General features: G+C 48.3%; 1 protein-coding gene across 1 annotated transcript in view; it reads right to left on the reverse strand.

The window, feature by feature from the left end:
• The window catches only part of LOC138292459 (myomegalin-like), a 1643599-nt gene that overhangs the window by 1541466 nt on the left and 82215 nt on the right, over window positions 1-19918 (reverse strand). Inside the window, exon 3 of the mRNA XM_069231077.1 lies at window positions 18618-18737. Within this exon, the coding sequence (XP_069087178.1) occupies window positions 18618-18737 (120 nt within the window). The remainder of the gene's footprint in view (window positions 1-18617; window positions 18738-19918) is intronic.

The raw sequence follows: 19918 nt of genomic DNA on the forward strand, positions 1-19918 counted from the left end.
GCTCCCCACCCTGTCATGGAAGCATCTGTTGTTATTACGTACTCTGGCACTGGGTCTTGGAAAGGCCGCCCTATGTTTAAATTTATACTGTTCCACCATAGAAGCGAGAGGTAAGTTTGGCGGTCTAGCAACACCAGATCTAGAAGGTGACCCTGTGCTTGAGACCACTGTGAGGCTAGGCACTGTTGTAAGGGCCTCATGTGCAGTCTTGCGTTTGGGACAATGGCTATGCATGAGGACATCATGCCTAGGAGCTGTAGTATTGTTCTTGCTTGTATTGTTTGGTTTGGAGACATGTGTTGAATGACCCTGTTGAAATTGTGGATCCTTTGTGGAGTTGGCGTTGCTACTCCTTTTGTCGTGTCTATTATGGCTCCTAGATATTGCTGTACTTTGCTTGGCAGAATGTTTGATTTTGCAAAGTTGACGGTGAACCCTAGTTTGTAGAGGGTTTGTATGACTTGATTTGTGTGGTTTGAGCATTGTGTGAGCGAACTGGTTTTGATTAGCCAGTCGTCTAGATACGGGAACACATGTATTTGCTGCCTTCTGATGTGTGCAGCGACTACTGCTAGGCATTTTGTGAATACTCTTGGAGCGGTTGTTAAACCAAAAGGCAATACTTTGAATTGGTAATGTATTCCTTTGAATACAAACCTTAGATATTTCCTGTGTGATTGATGTATTGGTATATGGAAATATGCGTCCTTGAGGTCTAGGGTTGTCATGTAGTCGTGTTTTTTGAGCAATGGTAACACTTCTTGTAGTGTGACCATGTGAAAGTGGTCTGATTTGATGAATGTGTTTACTACTCTGAGGTCTAGAATTGGTCTCAGTGTTTCGTCCTTTTTTGGTATCAAGAAGTACAGTGAATAAACTCCTGTGTTTATTTGTGTGCTTGGTACTAATTCTATTGCATTTTTTTGCAGTAGTGCTTGAACTTCTATCTCTAGAAGCTGTGAATGGTATTTTGTTAAATTTTGTGATTTTGGTGGTATGTCTGGAGGGAATTGCAGGAATTCTATGCAATAACCATGCTGGATAATTGCTAGGACCCATGTGTCTGTAGTTATTTTGTCCCATGCTTCGTAATATTGACGTATCCTCCCCCCCACTGGTGTTGTGTGGGAGGGGTGTGTGACATGTGAGTCACTGCTTGTTGGTAGTGGTTTTGGGGCTTTGAAATCTTCCCCTATTCCTAGGGAATTGCCCCCCTCTATACTGGCCCCGAAAACCTCCCCTGTACTGTCCCTGGTAGGTGGGCGGTGCGGACTGTGAGGTGCTAGCTTGTGTGGCCTGACCCCGAAACCCTCCTCTAAAAGGTGTTTTGCGGAAGGTGTTATAAGATCCTCTGCTCTGCGGGGAGTAGAGTGCGCCCATGGCCTTGGCAGTGTCAGTGTCCTTCTTGAGCTTTTCTATAGCTGTGTCGACCTCCGGACCGAACAGAAGTTTCTCGTTTACTGGCATGTTAAGCACTGCCTGTTGAATTTCTGGCTTGAATCCAGACGTTCTGAGCCATGCGTGCCTACGGATGGTAACCGACGTATTAATGGTTCTTGCGGCCGTGTCTGCTGCATCCATGGAGGAGCGTATTTGATTGTTGGAAATGTTTTGACCCTCCTCAACAACCTGTTTTGCTCTTTTTTGCAGATCTTTTGGGAGATGTTCAATGAGATGCTGCATCTCATCCCAGTGGGCTCTGTCGTATCGCGCTAGCAGCGCTTGTGAATTTGCGATGCGCCACTGGTTTGCTGCTTGGACAGCAACCCTCTTCCCGGCTGCATCGAACTTCCTACTTTCTTTATCTGGGGGAGGTGCATCCCCAGAAGTGTGTGAGTTTGCCCGTTTTCTGGCAGCCCCTACCACCACAGAGTCTGGTGGCAGCTGAGAGGTGATGAAGACAGGGTCCGTAGGAGGCGCCTTATACTTTTTGTCCACCCTAGGCGTCACTGCCCTACTTTTAACTGGCTCCTTGAAAATGTCCTTTGCATGGCGTAGCATGCCTGGGAGCATCGGCAGGCTTTGGTAGGAGCTGTGGGTTGAGGAGAGGGTGTTAAATAAAAAATCATCCTCTACTTGTTCCGAGTGTAGTTCCACATTATGGAATAGAGCTGCTCTAGCCACCACTTGCGAGTAGGCTGTGCTGTCTTCCGGTGGTGATGGCCTAGTTGGGTATGTGTCTGGGCTGTTATCAGACACTGGTGCGTCGTACAAGTCCCACGCATCCTGATCTTGGTCGTCGTGGCTCATGGCGGTGTGAGCTGGCGAATGTGACGGGGTGTAAGTTGGCGAAGCCGGAGTTACAGGTGGAGGCGAGGGAGGAGGTGTTACCTTTTGTGTTGTTTGTTGCTGAGGAGTAAACTGAAGCGTTCTCTTTCGTTTGACAGGTGGGAGGGTACTGATTTTCCCAGTCCCCTGCTGAATAAAGATACGCTTTTGCGTGTGATCCACGTCAGTGGATTGCAGTTCTTGTTCAAATCTATGTTTCTTCATTTGAGAAGACATAGAATGCTCTTCGGTATAGGAGCCAGAAACAGGGTCTGATGTCGCTTTTTTCGGCTCCGAAAGCCCTGTCGATTGTTTTTTCGGCTCCGAGGTAACCTTCCTCTTTTTCTGTGCCGAAAATTCTTGGCCTCTATGGTCTTCGGCGCCACTGTCTCGGCGTCGATCGGTGTCGACACCGAACTCTCGGTGTCGATGCTTCTGTTTAGCACTCTCTCGGTCCCGAGGAGGCTGCGTGCCGGTGTCTCGACCGAAGTCGGACGATCTCGACACTGAATGGGCCTTTTTCGGTGCCGATTGTTGGTCACCGAGAATTTGGGTGGAGCCATGGCCGGTTGGCAGTGGCGTCCCCTGGGCCTTCTTTCCTTTTTTAAGGTTTGATCTCGACGTCTTACTCACGGTTCTTGTAGAGTGTAGCTCGTCGGAGTCTGAATCCTGGATGGAAAAGGATTCCTCCTGTTCCTCTTCTGTCTCGAACTGTGGACGCTCTTTTGGCGTGGACGCCATCTGGAGTCTTCTCGCTCGACGGTCGCGCAGAGTTTTTCGGGACCGGAACGCCCGACAGGCCTCACAGGATTCTTCGCTGTGCTCGGGTGACAGGCACAGATTACAGACCGAGTGTAGGTCCGTATAAGGATATTTGTTGTGGCATTCGGGGCAGAATCGAAACGGGGTCCGATCCATCGGCGTTGTCCTCCACGCGGTCGGGCCGACTAGGCCCCGACGGGGTGCCGAAATATACCCCGAAGGGCACCGAGGCGCTTCGATGTTGAACGCGTCGTCGTATGTGTCTATCTCTAACCGGATCGCAACGATACCGTCGAAAATCTTCCGTCTTCAGCTAACTTTCCGTTCCGAAACTCGGAGCGACAGGAACACGTCCGAACCCGATGGCGGAAAGAAAACAATCGAAGATGGAGTCGACGCCCATGCGCAATGAGCACAGAAGGTGGAGTCACTCGGTCCCGTGACTCGAAAACACTTCTTCGAAGAAAAACAACTTGTAACACTCCGACCCAACACCAGATGGCGAGCTCATGCATACCATGTGTATCTACAGCGACAGATGCCATCGAACATAAAGTACCTTTATTTTTAGTATATCTGTGTATTGTGTTTTCTTATGATATTGTGCATATGACACCAGTGGTATAGTAGGAGCTTTGCATGTCTCCTAGTTCAGCCTAAGCTGCTCTGCTATAGCTAACTTCTATCGGCCTAAGCTGCTAGAAACACCTCTTCTACACTAATAAAGGGACAACTGGACCTGGTACAGAGTGTAAGTACCCCTTGGTACCCACTACAAGCCAAGCCAGGCCAGCCTCCTACACTCCCTGGACCGGAAACAAGCATCCTAGGACCGGAATGGCATGGGCAGCAAAAAAACGATTTATTTAGGCCCAGATCTCTGTACTGAGGGTGAATGTTTGACATTGTTCAGCATTCCGTCCATCACTTGTTCTTTTTGCGTTTGTCGCCCTAAGTGGGAAGGGTACGCCCAGACGTGGGTCCCGTGCTTCCCATGCCACTGGATTCAAGCTAGCCTGGCTGATGAGGGGTGAAACCCCGGAACCGGTCCCAGGAAAGTTGTTTCCTGTCCAGGGAAGACCTGGCCTGGCAGTACGGGCTGGACTGTTCCCATGGGGAACAGGGTCAAGACTGATTTGCATATGGCCGGGTCCAAACTGGAATGGCATGGGCAGCAAAAAAAACATGGATTTAGGCCCAGATCTCTGTACTGGGGGTGAATGTTTGACATTGTTCAGCATTCCGTCCATCACTTGTTCTTTTCACTTTTAGAAAGTTGGCATTTTTCTGCTCTTAAGCCATGTGTGCCTGCTGCCTGCCTCCAATACACATCTGGGTTGGGTGACAGCTGGGCTTTGTGCATTCCCTCTAGTCAGTCACACACAAAGGGAACCAGGTTGGTGGGCCATCCTCGGCAGGATGGGAGAGAGGACCGGACACTTGCACCTGAATAGGCGTGTGCCTGTCACCAAAAGAGGAGCTGCATAATCCCCTGCATTGTGTCTGGAGCCAGGGCAGGGAACGGAGGACCTGTGTGCACTTCAAAGCCCCTCTTTAAAGTCACCTCCACTTCAAAGGCACCACCTGGTTGAAGAACTGGTCTGTAAAGGGAATGTCACTCTGCTGGACTTAGCTGCGCTTCTACTTTGCTGTGCTTCTGCTGCCTTCTGCCCTCCTTGCCTGGGAGTGAGAAGGACTGGACCTCCATCTCTACATCCCCAGAACCAAAGTGACTCCAAGAGCTTGCTAGCTTGCCTCCTGTTCTGAAGTGTCAGGGACATGCTTATTCAAGACTGAACTACATTTTCGTTCTGACGGTGGACTTGCTGGGAGTCGAAGGTGCAATAATCCACCCACAGGGGGTGTCTGATCACTCTCCCATTGAAATAAGAATCTGAGGCATGGGAGGGAGATGGAATAGACAATGAAGCCTTCACCCTGGTTGGCTCAAGGACACAGACTTCCACAGCATCAGAGAGGCGATTGCTGACTATTTTAGGCTATATATCTCCCTAGAGTCGACCCGCTCTCATATCGGCGAAGCCATAAAGGTAGTGATATGGAGGCAGATATTATCATACATAATGGGGAATCACAAGGATAGGAAAAGGGACTTTCCATCCCTAGAACAACAACTCCAAAATCTTGAGATCCAACAAACCTCCTCCCTGAGAGAAGGGCGACAACAGTTGGAGACCGTCCAACTGGCCTGGACTCAAAAGCCAATGGGCAGTTCGAGGCTAGCTTTGCAGGAGACAGCACCAAATATTCTAATTTGGGTATGAATCAGGAATCTTATCTACTGGTTAACTTCTAGGAAAGCAGCCTCCAGACTGGTGCCAGGTTTAAGGAGGGCCTCTGCAAAATGGTTTCCAATGCCCAATGGTGGTGGTTAGCTTTGCGGATTACTATGAAGTGCTTTATCGTTCCCGCCTGCCAACAGCACTGGAAACCCAATGCCCAATTATAGACAATTTAATAGTTCTCAGGCTCTCATTAGAAAGAAAGACTGCATTAGACCTTTCAATAACTGCAGAGGAACTCGTTTTAGCCTCACAGGACATGCCCGAGGGGACAATGGAATTTTTTTGGACATTTGCCTCTGATCTATTCCCTCACATGGTAGGGAAGTTCAACAAGGCCTTTGTAACCGGTACCGCCCTCCTGACTTATGGAACACCACTATGGTGGTGCTTCTCAAGACCAATAAATCATTGACAGAATGACCAACCTCATTGATCAACATTGAGGCCAAGATACTGCCAAAGGCACTTGCAATGCGGTTGGGGAAAGTGATATGCTCCCTAATGAACTATGACCAGAATGGATTCATGCCAGCTAAGAGAATAAGACCCAGCATCCGGAGACTCCACAATATAATAGCAAGGGCCCATGATCCAACAATAATAGCCCAGCTGAACTTTGAGATAGCCGTTGACTCAGTCAAATGGCCATTCCTCCCACTCGGTCCTGAAACATATTAACTTAGGAAGATACTTTTAAAATGCACCCTATTATTATACAGTGAACCCTGGTTGAGGGTAAGAGTTAATGGCACACGAACTTGCAGGTTTCGAATTTCAGGAGGTACCAGACAGGATTCACCCCCTTTCTACGTAGCTTTATGCCTTTGAGGCAGAGCCACTTGAGGAATGGGTCAGACGGGATGCTCAATTGTGGTTTCTCAATCAATCAACCAGAATTTGTGAAGCGCACTACTCACCCATAAGGGCTCTAGGCGCTGAAGGGGATCGGCCCTCTGTGCGTCACTTGAAATGCAGGTCTTAAGGTCCTTCCTGAATTGAGATAACGATGGTGACTGCCTGAGGTGAAGAGGTAAGGTGTTCCAGCTTTTTGCCGCGAGGTAGGCAAAGGATCTTCCTCCAGCCGAGATCTTCTGTACGTGGGATACGGTGGCCAGTGGCTGTTGAACAGAGTTGAGAGGTCTCGCAGGGTAGTAGAAGGTGATGCAGTGGCTGAGACAGGTAGGTCCTAGGTAGTGGAGAGCCTGGACGGAAGTTTAAAAAGTTGATCCTTTTCTCGACGGGGAGCCAGTGGAAGCCTCTCAGGTGTTTAGTGATGTGTTTGTGGTGGCGGATGTTCAGGATGAGTCTGGCGGCGGCGTTCTGGATGTGCTGTAGTTCTTTAAGATTCTTCTGGCTGGTGCCGACGTAATGGCGTTGCCATAGTCGAGCCAGCTGGTAACCAGGGTGTAGGTTAACGTCTTGCGACAGTCATTTGGGATCCATGTAAAGATTTTCTAGAGAAGTCGGAGTGTCTGAAAACAGGAGGGTGTGACAGAGTTGACCTGGAGGGTCATGGCGATAGATGAATCCAGGATGAAGCAGAGGTTGCGTGTGTGGTACGTTGGAGGGGTGGGGGTCACCGAGTGTCGCAGGCCACCAAGAGTCATCCCAGGTGGATGTGGAAGGTCCCAGGCTGAGGATCTCAGTCTTGACTGAGTTGAGCATGAGGCAGCTTTCCTTCATCCAGGCGGCAATGGCTTCCATCCTATTGTGGAAGTTCTTCTTGCCAGTTGTAGGGTTTTCAGGTCAGTGAGATGATCAGCTGGGTGTCGCCTGCATAGGAGACAATGTTCAGTCTGTGGCTCCTGACGACAGACGCGAGCGGGCCATGTAGATGTTAAAGAGAGTGGGGCTCTCCGCAGCTGATCTCTGTAGGTTCCGACAGGAAGGACGGGATGTTTTTGCAGATGCCGGAGGCCTCAATTTCCCTATTAACACATGTTGAGGGTATATGGGGATGTGTCGGAGATCAGGGTGAACTAGGGCAAATCAAGACTGATCCCCTTGACTACTCACCTTGCAGGAGATGCATGCCAACACCTTGCAGATTCATCAGGAGCAGAGCCTGTTCGCTTACTTGGGGATACAGATATCAAATTACCCTGGGACCTGCGGGGACCTAAATATAGAATCCTCAAGATCAAAGTCAGGTACCACATATCACAATGGAGTTCCTGCTCTTTCAGTCTCTTGGGAGGCACTGTGCTACTCAAAATGATTGCACTTTCCCAAATGTTGTATAACCATCAAAATACCAACACAGGATAGCGTTTAAGTGATTTAGTAGATTTTAATCTGAAATCAATGGTTATATCTGGGGCAACTTCCCTCCAAGGGTGGCTCATGCCCAGTGTATTCATTCGCCATTCAATGGGAGGGATGGGGGCAATGGACATACAATTATACTACTGGGCTGCACAACTGGTTCCCATAAATGATTGGGTGTTCGGCGATAGGAGTGATCCAGCAATCAGACTGGAGGTGGCAATTTCAAGGATTCTGCCCATGGTCCAGGCTGTGTAGCACAATTATTTTTTCCCATGGGTTCCCTCTGTCACAGCTATCCCTGTCGAGTGATGGCACAGAGCCCTGAAACAGATATGATGGAAAAGGAAACTTAGTAGGGAGGCAGCATTGTGTCTGGATAACTGGACTGCTCAGACACCACGCCTGTGAGGGTTTCACAAATGGGATAAGATAGGTATCTTCAAACTAAGATGTGTGGGCACAAAGGCACATGCCTGCAACTGACCTCAGAACATAACCTAAACCAATCACAATTCTTTCAATACCTACTAAGGAGACACGCTAAAGAAAAAAGTGGAGAACCAGTCCAATCCACTTCCCGAACACAATCCCTTGGAACCCAAACTTACAATGGTGGACAATGGCGGCATTTCCCAGCTATATAGGACCCTCATGAACAACACGCTGAACACCATGACAGCCCTGGGAGACAAATGCGCCACCAATATTGGAGAGTTGGATGAGGAAGACAGGGTACAAGCTAAACTGGCAGTCAGGCAGTTGGAGATTCCAGCATGCCTTATATTAATCCAATTCAAATTCTTTCACACTGTCTACTCTACACCCCACAGGTAACAGCAGATGGGTAGGGTCTGGGCCTCCGCTGTGGAGCCCCAACTGGGGACTATAGACACACCGTGTGGAAATGCCTGATCATACATAAATACTGGGATAAAATATTTTCCGAACTGGAGAAGGCAATAGCATTCCCAATAGATTGAGATCCCAAAGTAGGTTTACTAGGAATATTCCTGGGATGAGACGGCCCCAACAGACACTAGTAATAATTGGGTGTGTACTTCCCGAACAAGATATAGCCAAGCACTGGAGATCCACAGCACCTACAGAGTGGCTTAAGGGCAAGGGCAATTGCAGAAAAGGCAGTTTATAAATCACAACGCTGCCTGCATAAACACACTAAGATATGGGATCCTGGTTTGGCCACCTCCAGAACTCAGCTGGAGGGGGTGAGAGACAGGGTAGAGCTTTGGGAGGATGGGGTACCAGGATATAGTGCTGTCGCTCTGGGAAGGGGCTTAAAAGGGTGAAATGTGATCATGTTATGCTGTCTTAAAGCAGATTACATCTTTTATCCAGCAAATGTAATGCAAATGTGAACCGTACCAGTTACTTGGTATGTCATCTTTAAAATAAAAGATAATTTTTTTTTAAAAAGAGCTGAAGCAACATGACATGAGTCATGCTTCCAAAAAGTAGGTGAATGGGTCCTGGGGGTCCAGAGACCTAGCGGATGGTCACAAGGGCATATTAAGTGGCTCACTATGGCCCTATGAGGTCACAGAAAGTGCATCCATCACAGAAATGAGCTTAGAGATAGTGGTTGCACTTTTTGACACCAAATGGCACCAAAGCTGTAAAAGTGCAGTAAAATCTGATATGTTCAGGTTTGGAATGAAAAGCAAATATTCTCTTCAATGGTGTTTTATCGGTCACAACCGTTTCAATGAAAAACAGAAACCCTGATTATACATTAATTTATGACAAATTAGGTTCAGGGACTGTGAAGAACGAGTTACTTACCTTCGGTAACAACTTTTCTGGTGGATACATTAGCTACCTGTGGATTCCTCACCTAATGAATACTCCCATGGCGCCAGCATTCGACGGAAATCTTCTTCCTAGTCTCTGCACGTTGACGAGGACGTCACTCTAGCCCACGCGACGCCGTCTGACGTCATACAGGCAATAAGAGGTCCTCGACGACGTGCCGACGTCAGTACCAACATTTTTTACGTGCATGAGAACAACAACCCAATGCAATGAAAGAGCAAGGCAACATCCCATAACCTTGTAAAATACACAATATTGCAATGAATAGCTGTAAATTTAATATAACTCTCTCTTTTTTTTTTTTTCTTTTTTCAAAAACGAACAAATATATGCAAATCATGTATATACACAAAGATATATACATATATATATACAGATAAATATACACAAGTATCCATATATACAACATCTATTGCAACCTTGAAGACCAAGAGGAGCGCACTCAAGGATTACTTGGTAAGACCAGAAAGGCAACGGGGAGGCGGGTGGGACCGTGAGGAATCCACAGGTAGCTAATGTATCCACCAGAAAAGTCGTTACCGAAGGTAAGTAACTCGTTCTTCTGATGGATACAACTACCTGTGGATTCCTCACCTAATGAATAGAGTCCCAAAGCAGTACCACGCCCGGTGGCGGGTGCCTAAATGGTCAAACCAAGAAATCCTGCAGCACTGACCGTGCAAAATGGCCGTCCCTTCTGACCTCAGAGTCCAAACAGTAATGTTTCGCAAAAGTGTGAAGGGACGACCAAGTTGCGGCCTTGCAGATGTCGACCACAGGAACACCTCTGGCCAAGGCCGAAGTGGCCGACTTAGCTCTGGTGGAATGAGCTCTAATGCCCTCAGGAGGATCCTTCTTTGCCAAAGAGTAACAGATTTTAATGCAAAGAACAACCCACCTGAGAGTGTTCTCTTGTGGACTGCCTTTCCTCTCCACTTGCCCACGTACCCGATGAACAGCTGATCCTCCAGCCTGAAATCCTTTGTTCTATCAATAAAGAAGCTCAACGCCCTCTTTGGGTCCAGACGGTGCAGTCTTTCTTCCTCTTTAGAAGGATGAGGCGGAGGATAGAACGTGGACAAAGTAATTGTCTGAGCCAAATGGAAAGGTGAAACAACCTTCGGGAGGAAAGCAGCCTTGGTCCTCAACACCACCTTATCCCCATAAAAAGTTGTATAAGGGGGCTTTACCGATAAGGCCTGCAACTCACTCACTCTCCTTGCAGATTTTATAGCTACCAGGAAAACTGTTTTTATAACCAAATACCTTAAGGGGCAAGAATGCATAGGCTCAAAAGGGGACCCCATAAGGAAAGTCAGGACCAAGGACAAATCCCATTGCGGCATAACGAATGGTTTTGGAGGATATTTATTTAGAAGACCTTTCAAGAATCTGATAACAATAGGGGATTTAAATAACGATGGTTGGTCTGGAAGACAAATGAAGGCTGACAAGGCCGACAAGTAACCCTTAATGGTAGCCACTGCACAACCTTTCTGCGCTAGAGACAGAGCAAAAGACAAAACGTCCGATAGATGAGCATGTAAGGGATCAATCTGCCTCTCTCCACACCACGCAACAAATTTAGACCACCTATTAGCGTAGATAGATTTAGTGGAGTGTCGCCTGGCCGCTAATATAACATCCACTACATCAGGCGGGAGAGAGAAGGAACTCAGGTTGCCCCGTTCAATCTCCAGGCATGTAGGTGCAGACTCTGGAGGTTGGGGTGTAAAACCTGCCCCTGCGACTGCGAGAGGAGGTCTGCCCCGAAAGGGAGACGGAGCGGAGGGCACATTGAGAGTTGGAGAAGGTCAGAGTACCACACCCTCCTTGGCCAATCCGGAGCTATCAAGATGACTAGCGCCCGGTCTTGGCGAATCTTCCTCAATACTCGAGGAATCAAGGGTATGGGAGGAAACGCGTAAAGCAACTGGCCGCACCAGGTTATTTGAAACGCGTCCCCAAACGCTCCCTGCATCAGATACTGGAGGCTGCAGAATAACGGACAATGCGCGTTCTCCAGAGTGGCAAACAGATCTACCCGAGGAAACCCCCACCTTTGGAAGATCAAACGGGCTTGATCTGGATGGAGACGCCACTCGTGGTCTGCCGAGAATTGGCGACTGAGACCGTCCGCACGTACATTCAAGACCCCGGCCAGATGATTTGCTACCAAGCAAATCTGATGTTCCTTTGCCCAGGACCATAGTCGAAGAGCTTCTCTGCAGAGAAGGTACGACCCTACTCCTCCCTGTTTGTTTATGTACCACATCGTGGTAGTATTGTCCATCAGGACCTGTACCGACTGACCACGAAGGGAAGGGAGGAAGGCCTTGAGAGCCAGACGTACAGCCCGTAACTCTAACAGATTGATATGAAACATCTGTTCCTCTGGAGACCAAAGGCCTTTGATCTCCAGATCCCCCAGATGAGCTCCCCACCCTAGAGTGGAAGCATCCGTTATGACCGTGGCCACTGGTGGCGACTGCGCGAACTGCTTTCCTTGTGAAAGATTGTTGCTCGCAATCCACCACTTCAAGTCCACAGCAGCATCTCTGGAGATCTTGACAGCACCTTCTAGATCTCCTTTGTGTTGAGACCACTGCCTTCGGAGGCACCACTGAAGAGCCCTCATGTGCCAGCGAGCATGCGTGACCAACAGAATGCAGGAGGCAAAGAGACCGAGCAGACGAAGGACCTTGAGGACTGGAACTACCGCTCCACTTCGAAACACTGGAACCAATTCCTGAATATCTTGAATCCGCTGAGGCGGAGGAAAGGCTCGACTCAATGTTGTATCCAGTACTGCTCCTATGAACAGGAGGCGCTGAGAGGGCTCCAGGTGAGATTTGGGCTCGTTCACCGAAAAGCCCAGGTCGAACAACAACTGAGTCGTTGACTGCAGATGATGCGACACAAGCTCCGGAGACTTGGCTTTGATCAACCAGTCGTCCAAGTAAGGGAATACTGCTATCCCCTTCCTTCTGAGCTCTGCCGCAACCACCGACATCACCTTCGTGAAGACTCGAGGTGCTGAAGTAAGACCAAACGGAAGGACCGCAAACTGATAGTGCTGCGATCCTACCACAAACCGGAGATACTTCCTGTGTGACTTGAGTATCGGGATATGAAAGTAAGCATCCTGCAAGTCGACAGACACCATCCAATCTTCCTTGTTCAACGCCAAAAGCACCTGAGCTAGGGTCAGCATCTTGAACTTTTCCTGTTTGAGGAACCAATTCAAGATCCTCAGATCCAGGATTGGTCTCAACCGACCATCCTTCTTGGGAATCAGGAAATACCTTGAGTAACAACCTCGACCCCTTTCCTGCTCTGGGACCAACTCCACCGCGCCCTTTGAAAGGAGGACTTGTACCTCCTGTTCTAGCAACAGGAGGTGTTCTTCTGAACAATAAGATGGGCGAGGCGGGATGGGGGGCGGGAACTCCCGAAAGGGAAGGGTGTAGCCTTTTCCCACAATACTGAGAACCCAAGTGTCCGTTGTAATAGTTTTCCACTTGCGGAGAAAATGCCGTAATCTTCCCCCTACAGGAGAGGAGTGAGTGGGAAATGGTGGAAGCCTAAGGCTGCTTTCCCTGCTGCACCCCTCCAGAGGAAGAGGCAGAGTGCTGCTGAGAGGCTCCTCTGGTGCGGGCCCTACCTCTCCCTCTAAAAGATCTATAGGGATGGGAAGAGGCAGGTTGCTGGAATCTCCCCCGAAAGGAAGAGGAGGAAGAGCCACGCCCAAATCCACGAAACCTCCTGAAAAATCTGGAAGAGGCAGAGGAAGAAGGAGCTTGGAGCTCTAACGATTTGGCTGTGGCCCTGCTCTCCTTAAATCGCTCCAAGGCCGAATCTGCCTTGGCCCCAAACAGTTTGTCCCCATCAAACGGAAGGTCCAATAGGGTTGACTGCACATCCGCAGAAAACCCCGAATTACGGAGCCAGGCCTGTCTCCTTGCCACCACAGCCGTGCCCATTGCCGTAGCCACCGAGTCGGTCGTGTCCAGCCCAGACTGAATAATCTGGGTCGCAGCAGCCTGGGCGTCCGAAACAACATCCAAAAGACCCTGGGGAAGCTCCGTAAATGATGACGAAATGTCATCCATAAGAGCATGGATGTATCTCCCCAGAATGCAAGTTGCGTTGGTGGCCTTCAACGCCAGACTGCAGGATGAAAAAAAATTCTTGGACTGCGCATCCAGCTTTTTCGAGTCCCTGTCTCCAGGCACCGTCGGGAAAGATCCAGGCGCTGATTTTGATGAACAGGAGGCTTGCACCACCAAGCTCTCCGGTGTAGGGTGTCTAGAAAGAAAGCCAGGGTCAGATGGCGCAGCTCGATACCTCCTGGCCACAGCCCTATGAACCGCTGAGGAAGATACTGGCTTCTTCCACACCTCTAGCACCGGATCAAGCAAAGCCTCATTAAACGGCAAGAGAGGCTCCGCTGCAGCAGAGGCCGGATGTAGCACCTCCGTTAGAAGATTCTGCTTCGCCTCTGCCACCGGCAAAGGCAGGTCCAGAAAGTTAGCTGCCTTCCGTACTACAGCGTGAAAGGAAGCCGCCTCCTCCGTATATTCCCCAGGAGACGAAAGATCCCACTCAGGGGAAGTGTCCAGCCCACTGGCTGTATCCAGACCATGCAGTCCATCACCAGAGTCCTCCAGATCTCCTTCCTCCAGGACTCGTTGGTACTCCTGCTCTTCCAATAGACGAAGAGCCCGTCTCCTCGAATGTAGCCTCTGCTCGATACGCGGAGTCGACATGGCCTCCGCCGACGTCGAAGATCGGCACCGATCCCCAGAAGCAACCGACGCCGCGTCCGGCGCCACAGGCAACTTCGGCACCGATGAAAGAGCAGGACAAAGAGAACTTGGAGCAGATGGACCCACCGGAGTCACAGGACGAAATCCCGACGTCGACAGGATGGAAATCTCCGGGGCCAATCCCTCCGAAGCCACCGGAGCGGCCACCGGCGCCGAGCCCACGTTCCCAAAAGGGAGAAAGGGCATAAAGGGTGCCGGCCGTAGAGGCGCAGGATCACCCAATGAAAAGGCCAAAGGACCAGCCGGAGCACCCCCTGGAGCCATCTGTTGGAAGATGGTATACATCGCATTTAGGAATGCGGTACTATCTGCTCCAGGGGTGGGAAAAGCCGGATACGAGGGTGCCTGTATCGAAGGCGACCCCGACGCCGGCCTCGACGTCTGCGACGCCGGAGACAACACAAGAGGCTGCATCACCTCAATCACCGAATGCCGGATGCGGCGTGACCGTGGGACTGACCTCCCAAGTCCTCCGGCGCCGATCCGAAGGCGACCTGGAACGAGTCCCCTTGCTTGAATGGCGCCGTGAATCTCTACGGCGCCGGGAGTCACGATGACGCCGACGCCTTGGCGAAGAAGACTACTTGTGATGCTTTTCTTTCTTCGACTTCGCCATAAACAACTTAGCCTCACGTTCCTTGAGGGCCTTCGGATTCATGTGCTGGCATGAATCGCAAGTTGAGACGTCGTGGTCGGAGCTCAAACACCAAAGGCAGTCGGAGTGAGGATCTGTAACTGACATTTTGCCCCCACACTCTCGACAAGGCTTGAAACCCGACTTTCTCTGCGACATTATTACTGCAGAGAAGGACTACGCAGCAAAAAATACACTGTAACCACGAAAGTAACAGTTGCTCCCTCGAAGATAACCGTTTCGAATGCACGGAAAAAAGGGAACTGACGTCGGCACATCGTCGAGGACCTCTTATTGCCTGTATGACGTCAGACGGCGTCGCGTGGGCTAGAGTGACGTCCTCGTCGACGTGCAGAGACTAGGAAGAAGATTTCCGTCGAATGCTGGCGCCATGGGAGTATTCATTAGGTGAGGAATCCACAGGTAGTTGTATCCATCAGAATCCTTTATTTAGAAGCTTGTAAGCAAACAACAGAATGACCTTGCTGTCTGAAGTAGTGTAATATTTGTTTTCTTGGTGGAAGAGGTGAGAGTATTTTAGTATGATTGCTTTCCAATTGCTTCTACTTCCGCATGCTGATTGTTCTTTATTATGCACAAAATAACTGCCATGAATGGATTAATATTTTACTATTAGCTGGTCTGTGCTGTTTAGCCCATGTCGGAGACAGCATTTCTTCAAACTCGCACTTCAGAATCACTCACCTATCACTAATGAAAATAAGTGAAGGTCCGTATAAAATTAATTTAACTGAACTGATCTGGCTCGAACAGATATTAGACCTCATTATGCCTTAAATCTACCCTGTCATGTTCTGGGCTTCCAGTTAAAAACTATTCACAAGTTCTTCTCTTTTTTAACTGCTACTCCTCCACTTTCAAAACATTCAAGCTGGCATTCAGGCATGAAAAACCAAATACAATGGGATTGCAAGTATCTGGTGTGCATATATGTGTGTACATATATTCACTAAAAAAACAATGTTAAACTAATGATATAGTTAGGTGCAATATAAACATTTGTTTCTGTTTAAAAAACAAACACCTTAGAAATTCGCTGAAAAAACAAAGGTTAAAGTAACGTTATAGTTGGATGAATTTGTCAGTGTCAACTTTAATGGTTTGAACTAAAAGAAACACACAAATTCACCAGTTATAGTTAGCAGTGCCCCCACCATGCACTGCTTAAGACCTCATATATGGCATGTTCTATGACATCATTTATGACATCACAGATGACAGCTCAAATGACATACATAATCCAACCCTCTACCGAAGGCCATGCGTGGCGGGATTGGGTGCAGGGACTGGCCAGTGTCCAGGCCCAGCAGGTAACTCCCCCATGCAATCAACCGGACACTGCATACGTAATGGCCTTTTATTTTATTAGAACTGAGGGGAACCATGACAAACCCCCCCAAGCTACCGAGCCTCATTAGGCCCCGGGGACCCATTAACCAAATTCCCCAGGGGCTTTTTTTTTATTTATTTTTTTAAAATAAAGCGTAAGGTAACCTGTGTGGCCTCCCTGCATGAGCCTTATTAGTCCCCTGGGGCACCAAACCCCACCGTCTGTTTTTTTTTTTTTTTAAGAGGGGGGGGCAGGCAGCCCTCATCCCAATCCTTATTAGGACCTGGGGTCCCCGTCCCTCAGGGCCTTTTTTTCTTCAATTAAATGGGAGGGGGTCACATGGCCACTCTCCCCAAGCCTCACTAGCTCTGGGGACCCCATCCCCCAGGGCTGTTTATTTTTTAAGCGGGCAGGGCGCGCAGCCACATTCCCTGAGCTGATTTAAGCCCCATGGACCCCATTCCCTGGGGCTCAGCATTATTTTTAGGCCCCCCTCACTGGTTTAATTTTTGTTCCGGGTCCCCATCCTCCAGGGCCCTGCACTGTTAAAGGTGGGTGCCCTGGTGCCCACCCAGTGCACCCACCATAGTCTCACTGGGGTTTGTGGAGGAGCCCACCCCCTAAAGCCCCTGTGGGCTCCCCGCATACTGCTGGAAACAGCACTGCTCCCACTTGGAGGGAACAGCTTCTAATACTGCTCCCCTGGGTACCAATAATATTTTGATCTGTTTCCCTTCCCACATGAGGGAAGGTATTTGCTCCCACTTGGTGAGAGTTTTGAAAATGCTCCCACCAAGTGAAAACCTCTAATTTGTGAAAGGAGGGCTCACCGAGACATATTTGCTGAGCTGGCCCCGGTGGATTGGGGTTCCCAGGACATTAATGGTTTTGGGGGAGGGGCACGCAGCCTCCCTCCCTTAAAGTAACTGGCCCCAGGGTGAGCTCCACAGGGCCTTTTGGGGTTCGGTGAAGGAACTGCGCACCCTCCCCATTCTCTTTTATTCGCCCCAGCGGTGGGGTCCCGGGCACGGGAGGTGAGCTGAGCTGCCCCCTCTTCCTATAAAAACTTATTTCAGCCCCGTGGGTCTTCCCAGGGCCTCTCAAGGCCCCCTCCACAAAAAGTAATGTTGGCTCCAGGTGTGGGCTCCTCAGGCCTTTGGAGGTCCACAGATGGAGGCTGTGTTGCTCCCTCCCATTTTCACAAATTTCCACATCAGAGGTGGGCTTCCCAGGGCCTCTGGAGACTCAGGGAGGGGGCCACGCAGCCCCCTCCCCTTTATGAAATCAGCCCCTGAGATAGGCACCGTAGGGCATAAGACAATTAAATGAGGCCTGGCTGTCATTTTGGGTTTCGTTTACAAACATGCAAAAGTCTTGTGGGATCACATCATTTTTTTGCAGATTCCTTTTTTCTTTTTTGGCCCTGGGGGGATCCTTATGGGTCCCCCATGGAGCCCAGGGGGTCTGGGTATCCCCACCCTGCCCTCATATATCTTTAGTTTTTTTTATATCCTCGAGTCGAGTAAAGGCTGTCAGCAACCTTTTTTTCATGTTGCTGGTAGCCAGTCAGAGCGCTTGTGGGAGTCCGACTCTCGCAGGCACAAGATGGCCCAAGGGGAAAAAAGCTCCCTGGGACAATAAGAATGCTCCTTTTTTTAAATGCCACTCCTGTGAGAGCATCTCGAGACTCATGCGGGTCCAAACATCCTGATATACAATACATTTGACCCTAAATTTATCAAGAATTACTGAAAAGATTTACAGCAAATCACAAAAAAGCACAATCTTTGGAGCAAGATCTATCTTCCCGACGACTCTGGTATAATTCAGTTCAGCAGTTTTTGATATAGCCCGTCATACAGAAGTCTACGTGAAATGCGTGGGGATTTTGCATTTTGAGATGCCCCTCAGCCTCTGCTGGAAGGCTCACCCATGCACAAACTAGTCAAAAAGTAGCACCTTTTTGGAAAGTTTTGTGGAAATTCGTCAAACAGAAAAAACACTTTTTCTATGGAACAACTGACTGCCAATTGATAAGATATATAGGTAATATAAACAAAGCCAGGTGCTCAGCATAGTGTCTTGCTTCCTTGACAACTGCTATAAATAACTCCAATATAAAGTTTGGAACTTAATAGCAAATACATCAAATTATTTTTTGCAAAGACAGAACTTACAGAAGACTTTTCCATTATTTGCAAAATGAAAACAATATTTCACAAGTGTATTTAAGTTGTCTTGTCTTCATTAAAAAAAAAAAAAAGTTTTAGGTATGGTCTATGAGTGAATTTAAAACGCTTTTCATTGTTAAAAGCAGTAACTCCTAAATAAAACCTGCTTTCCCTTTCCACTAAAACAAATCCATTTACCTCAATTGTCTTGCTTGAAATGGTGTCATTCAGCCTCTGGATGGTGCAGTCATGATTCTGAGATACCTCATTTGCAGCACTTAATTTAGAACTCATCTGATGCAATTTTTCATGAAGAATCTAAAATAAAACACATTTGTATAATGTCACATACTAACTATAATCCTACAAGGGTCCAATAACTAGTCCGATATGGCATTTCCAAGTACGAGTAGTTAGCCTCAAGCCAGGCAGAGTTTCAGCACCCATCCTTTATGCAAAATCCTAGCAATACTGGGCAAATGTATTTCCATGCGGCCACATCATATACTTATGAGCCAGGAAGAACACTCACCTAGCTCTAAGCAACAGAATTTTGTTCCATCAGGAAAGGGTGGATGCAAGAAGGGAACTAAAGAAAGTCAACTGTAGTGGGGAAATTCTTTATATACTGTACGAGGGTCGAAGAAGCAATAGCTGTAAGTACTTGTGAACAAGTCGTTCTTTGAAGTGGTATTCCTTCTGTTCCTTTTGGAAAGCAGAGGATAAATTGTGAATAAAGGATTTTGTGACAAAATTAGGGTTACAGAGGGCATAGCAAGAGCAGGTAAAGGGGTATTTTGCTCATCTCCTTCCAATTCTTGATCGCAAGCCTGGCCTAGTGACTTCTGCATCTGTACCTTTAACCACCAGATACCTTTATTTAGCACTCAAACAAAAAGGAAGCATAGAGGGAATTTTGGAAAAACTGAAGCCCTCCACTCAAAACAATATGATACAAAAAGCCTCAGTTTCCCATATACCTAAAGAAATTTTTCTTTTCACAAATAAATGAAAGCCCCAACCTCAGAACTTCACTGTATGGGTTATAACCAGGGATCATCTGGATCTTAAAAAGACCCGGGATGTTACTGTAAAAAAAACACAACAAATTGATGTCAAACTAGGCGAGTGCTTTCTCAGCTATATGAAATAAATTAAAATAGGAGTCGATCAAGTAAGCTTCCACCACGAGCCATTAGATAACAATCCCACTAGTTGCTGCTTGTCATCATTGGCTGAGCTCCTATTTGCATGGAATGGACTCGCAAAATCATGCCTAAAACAATATTGTGACCCTCAGTAAGTATTTCTTCTGACTGAGGGGAAGATTGTAAATCACCTACACTATCCCTACAAAAATCCCTGCTAGAGGGGGAATCAAACGGGCGCCCAGAAAAAACACACAGCGCACACCTTACAATCAACATCAATGTTCTGACCCATAATTATGAAAGCCCAACATGTTTCACTGCCCCCATATCTTCAGGAAAATTCGTCAG

Source organism: Pleurodeles waltl, chromosome 4_2 (assembly GCF_031143425.1).
Source record: "Pleurodeles waltl isolate 20211129_DDA chromosome 4_2, aPleWal1.hap1.20221129, whole genome shotgun sequence".
NCBI lineage: Eukaryota > Metazoa > Chordata > Amphibia > Caudata > Salamandridae > Pleurodeles > Pleurodeles waltl.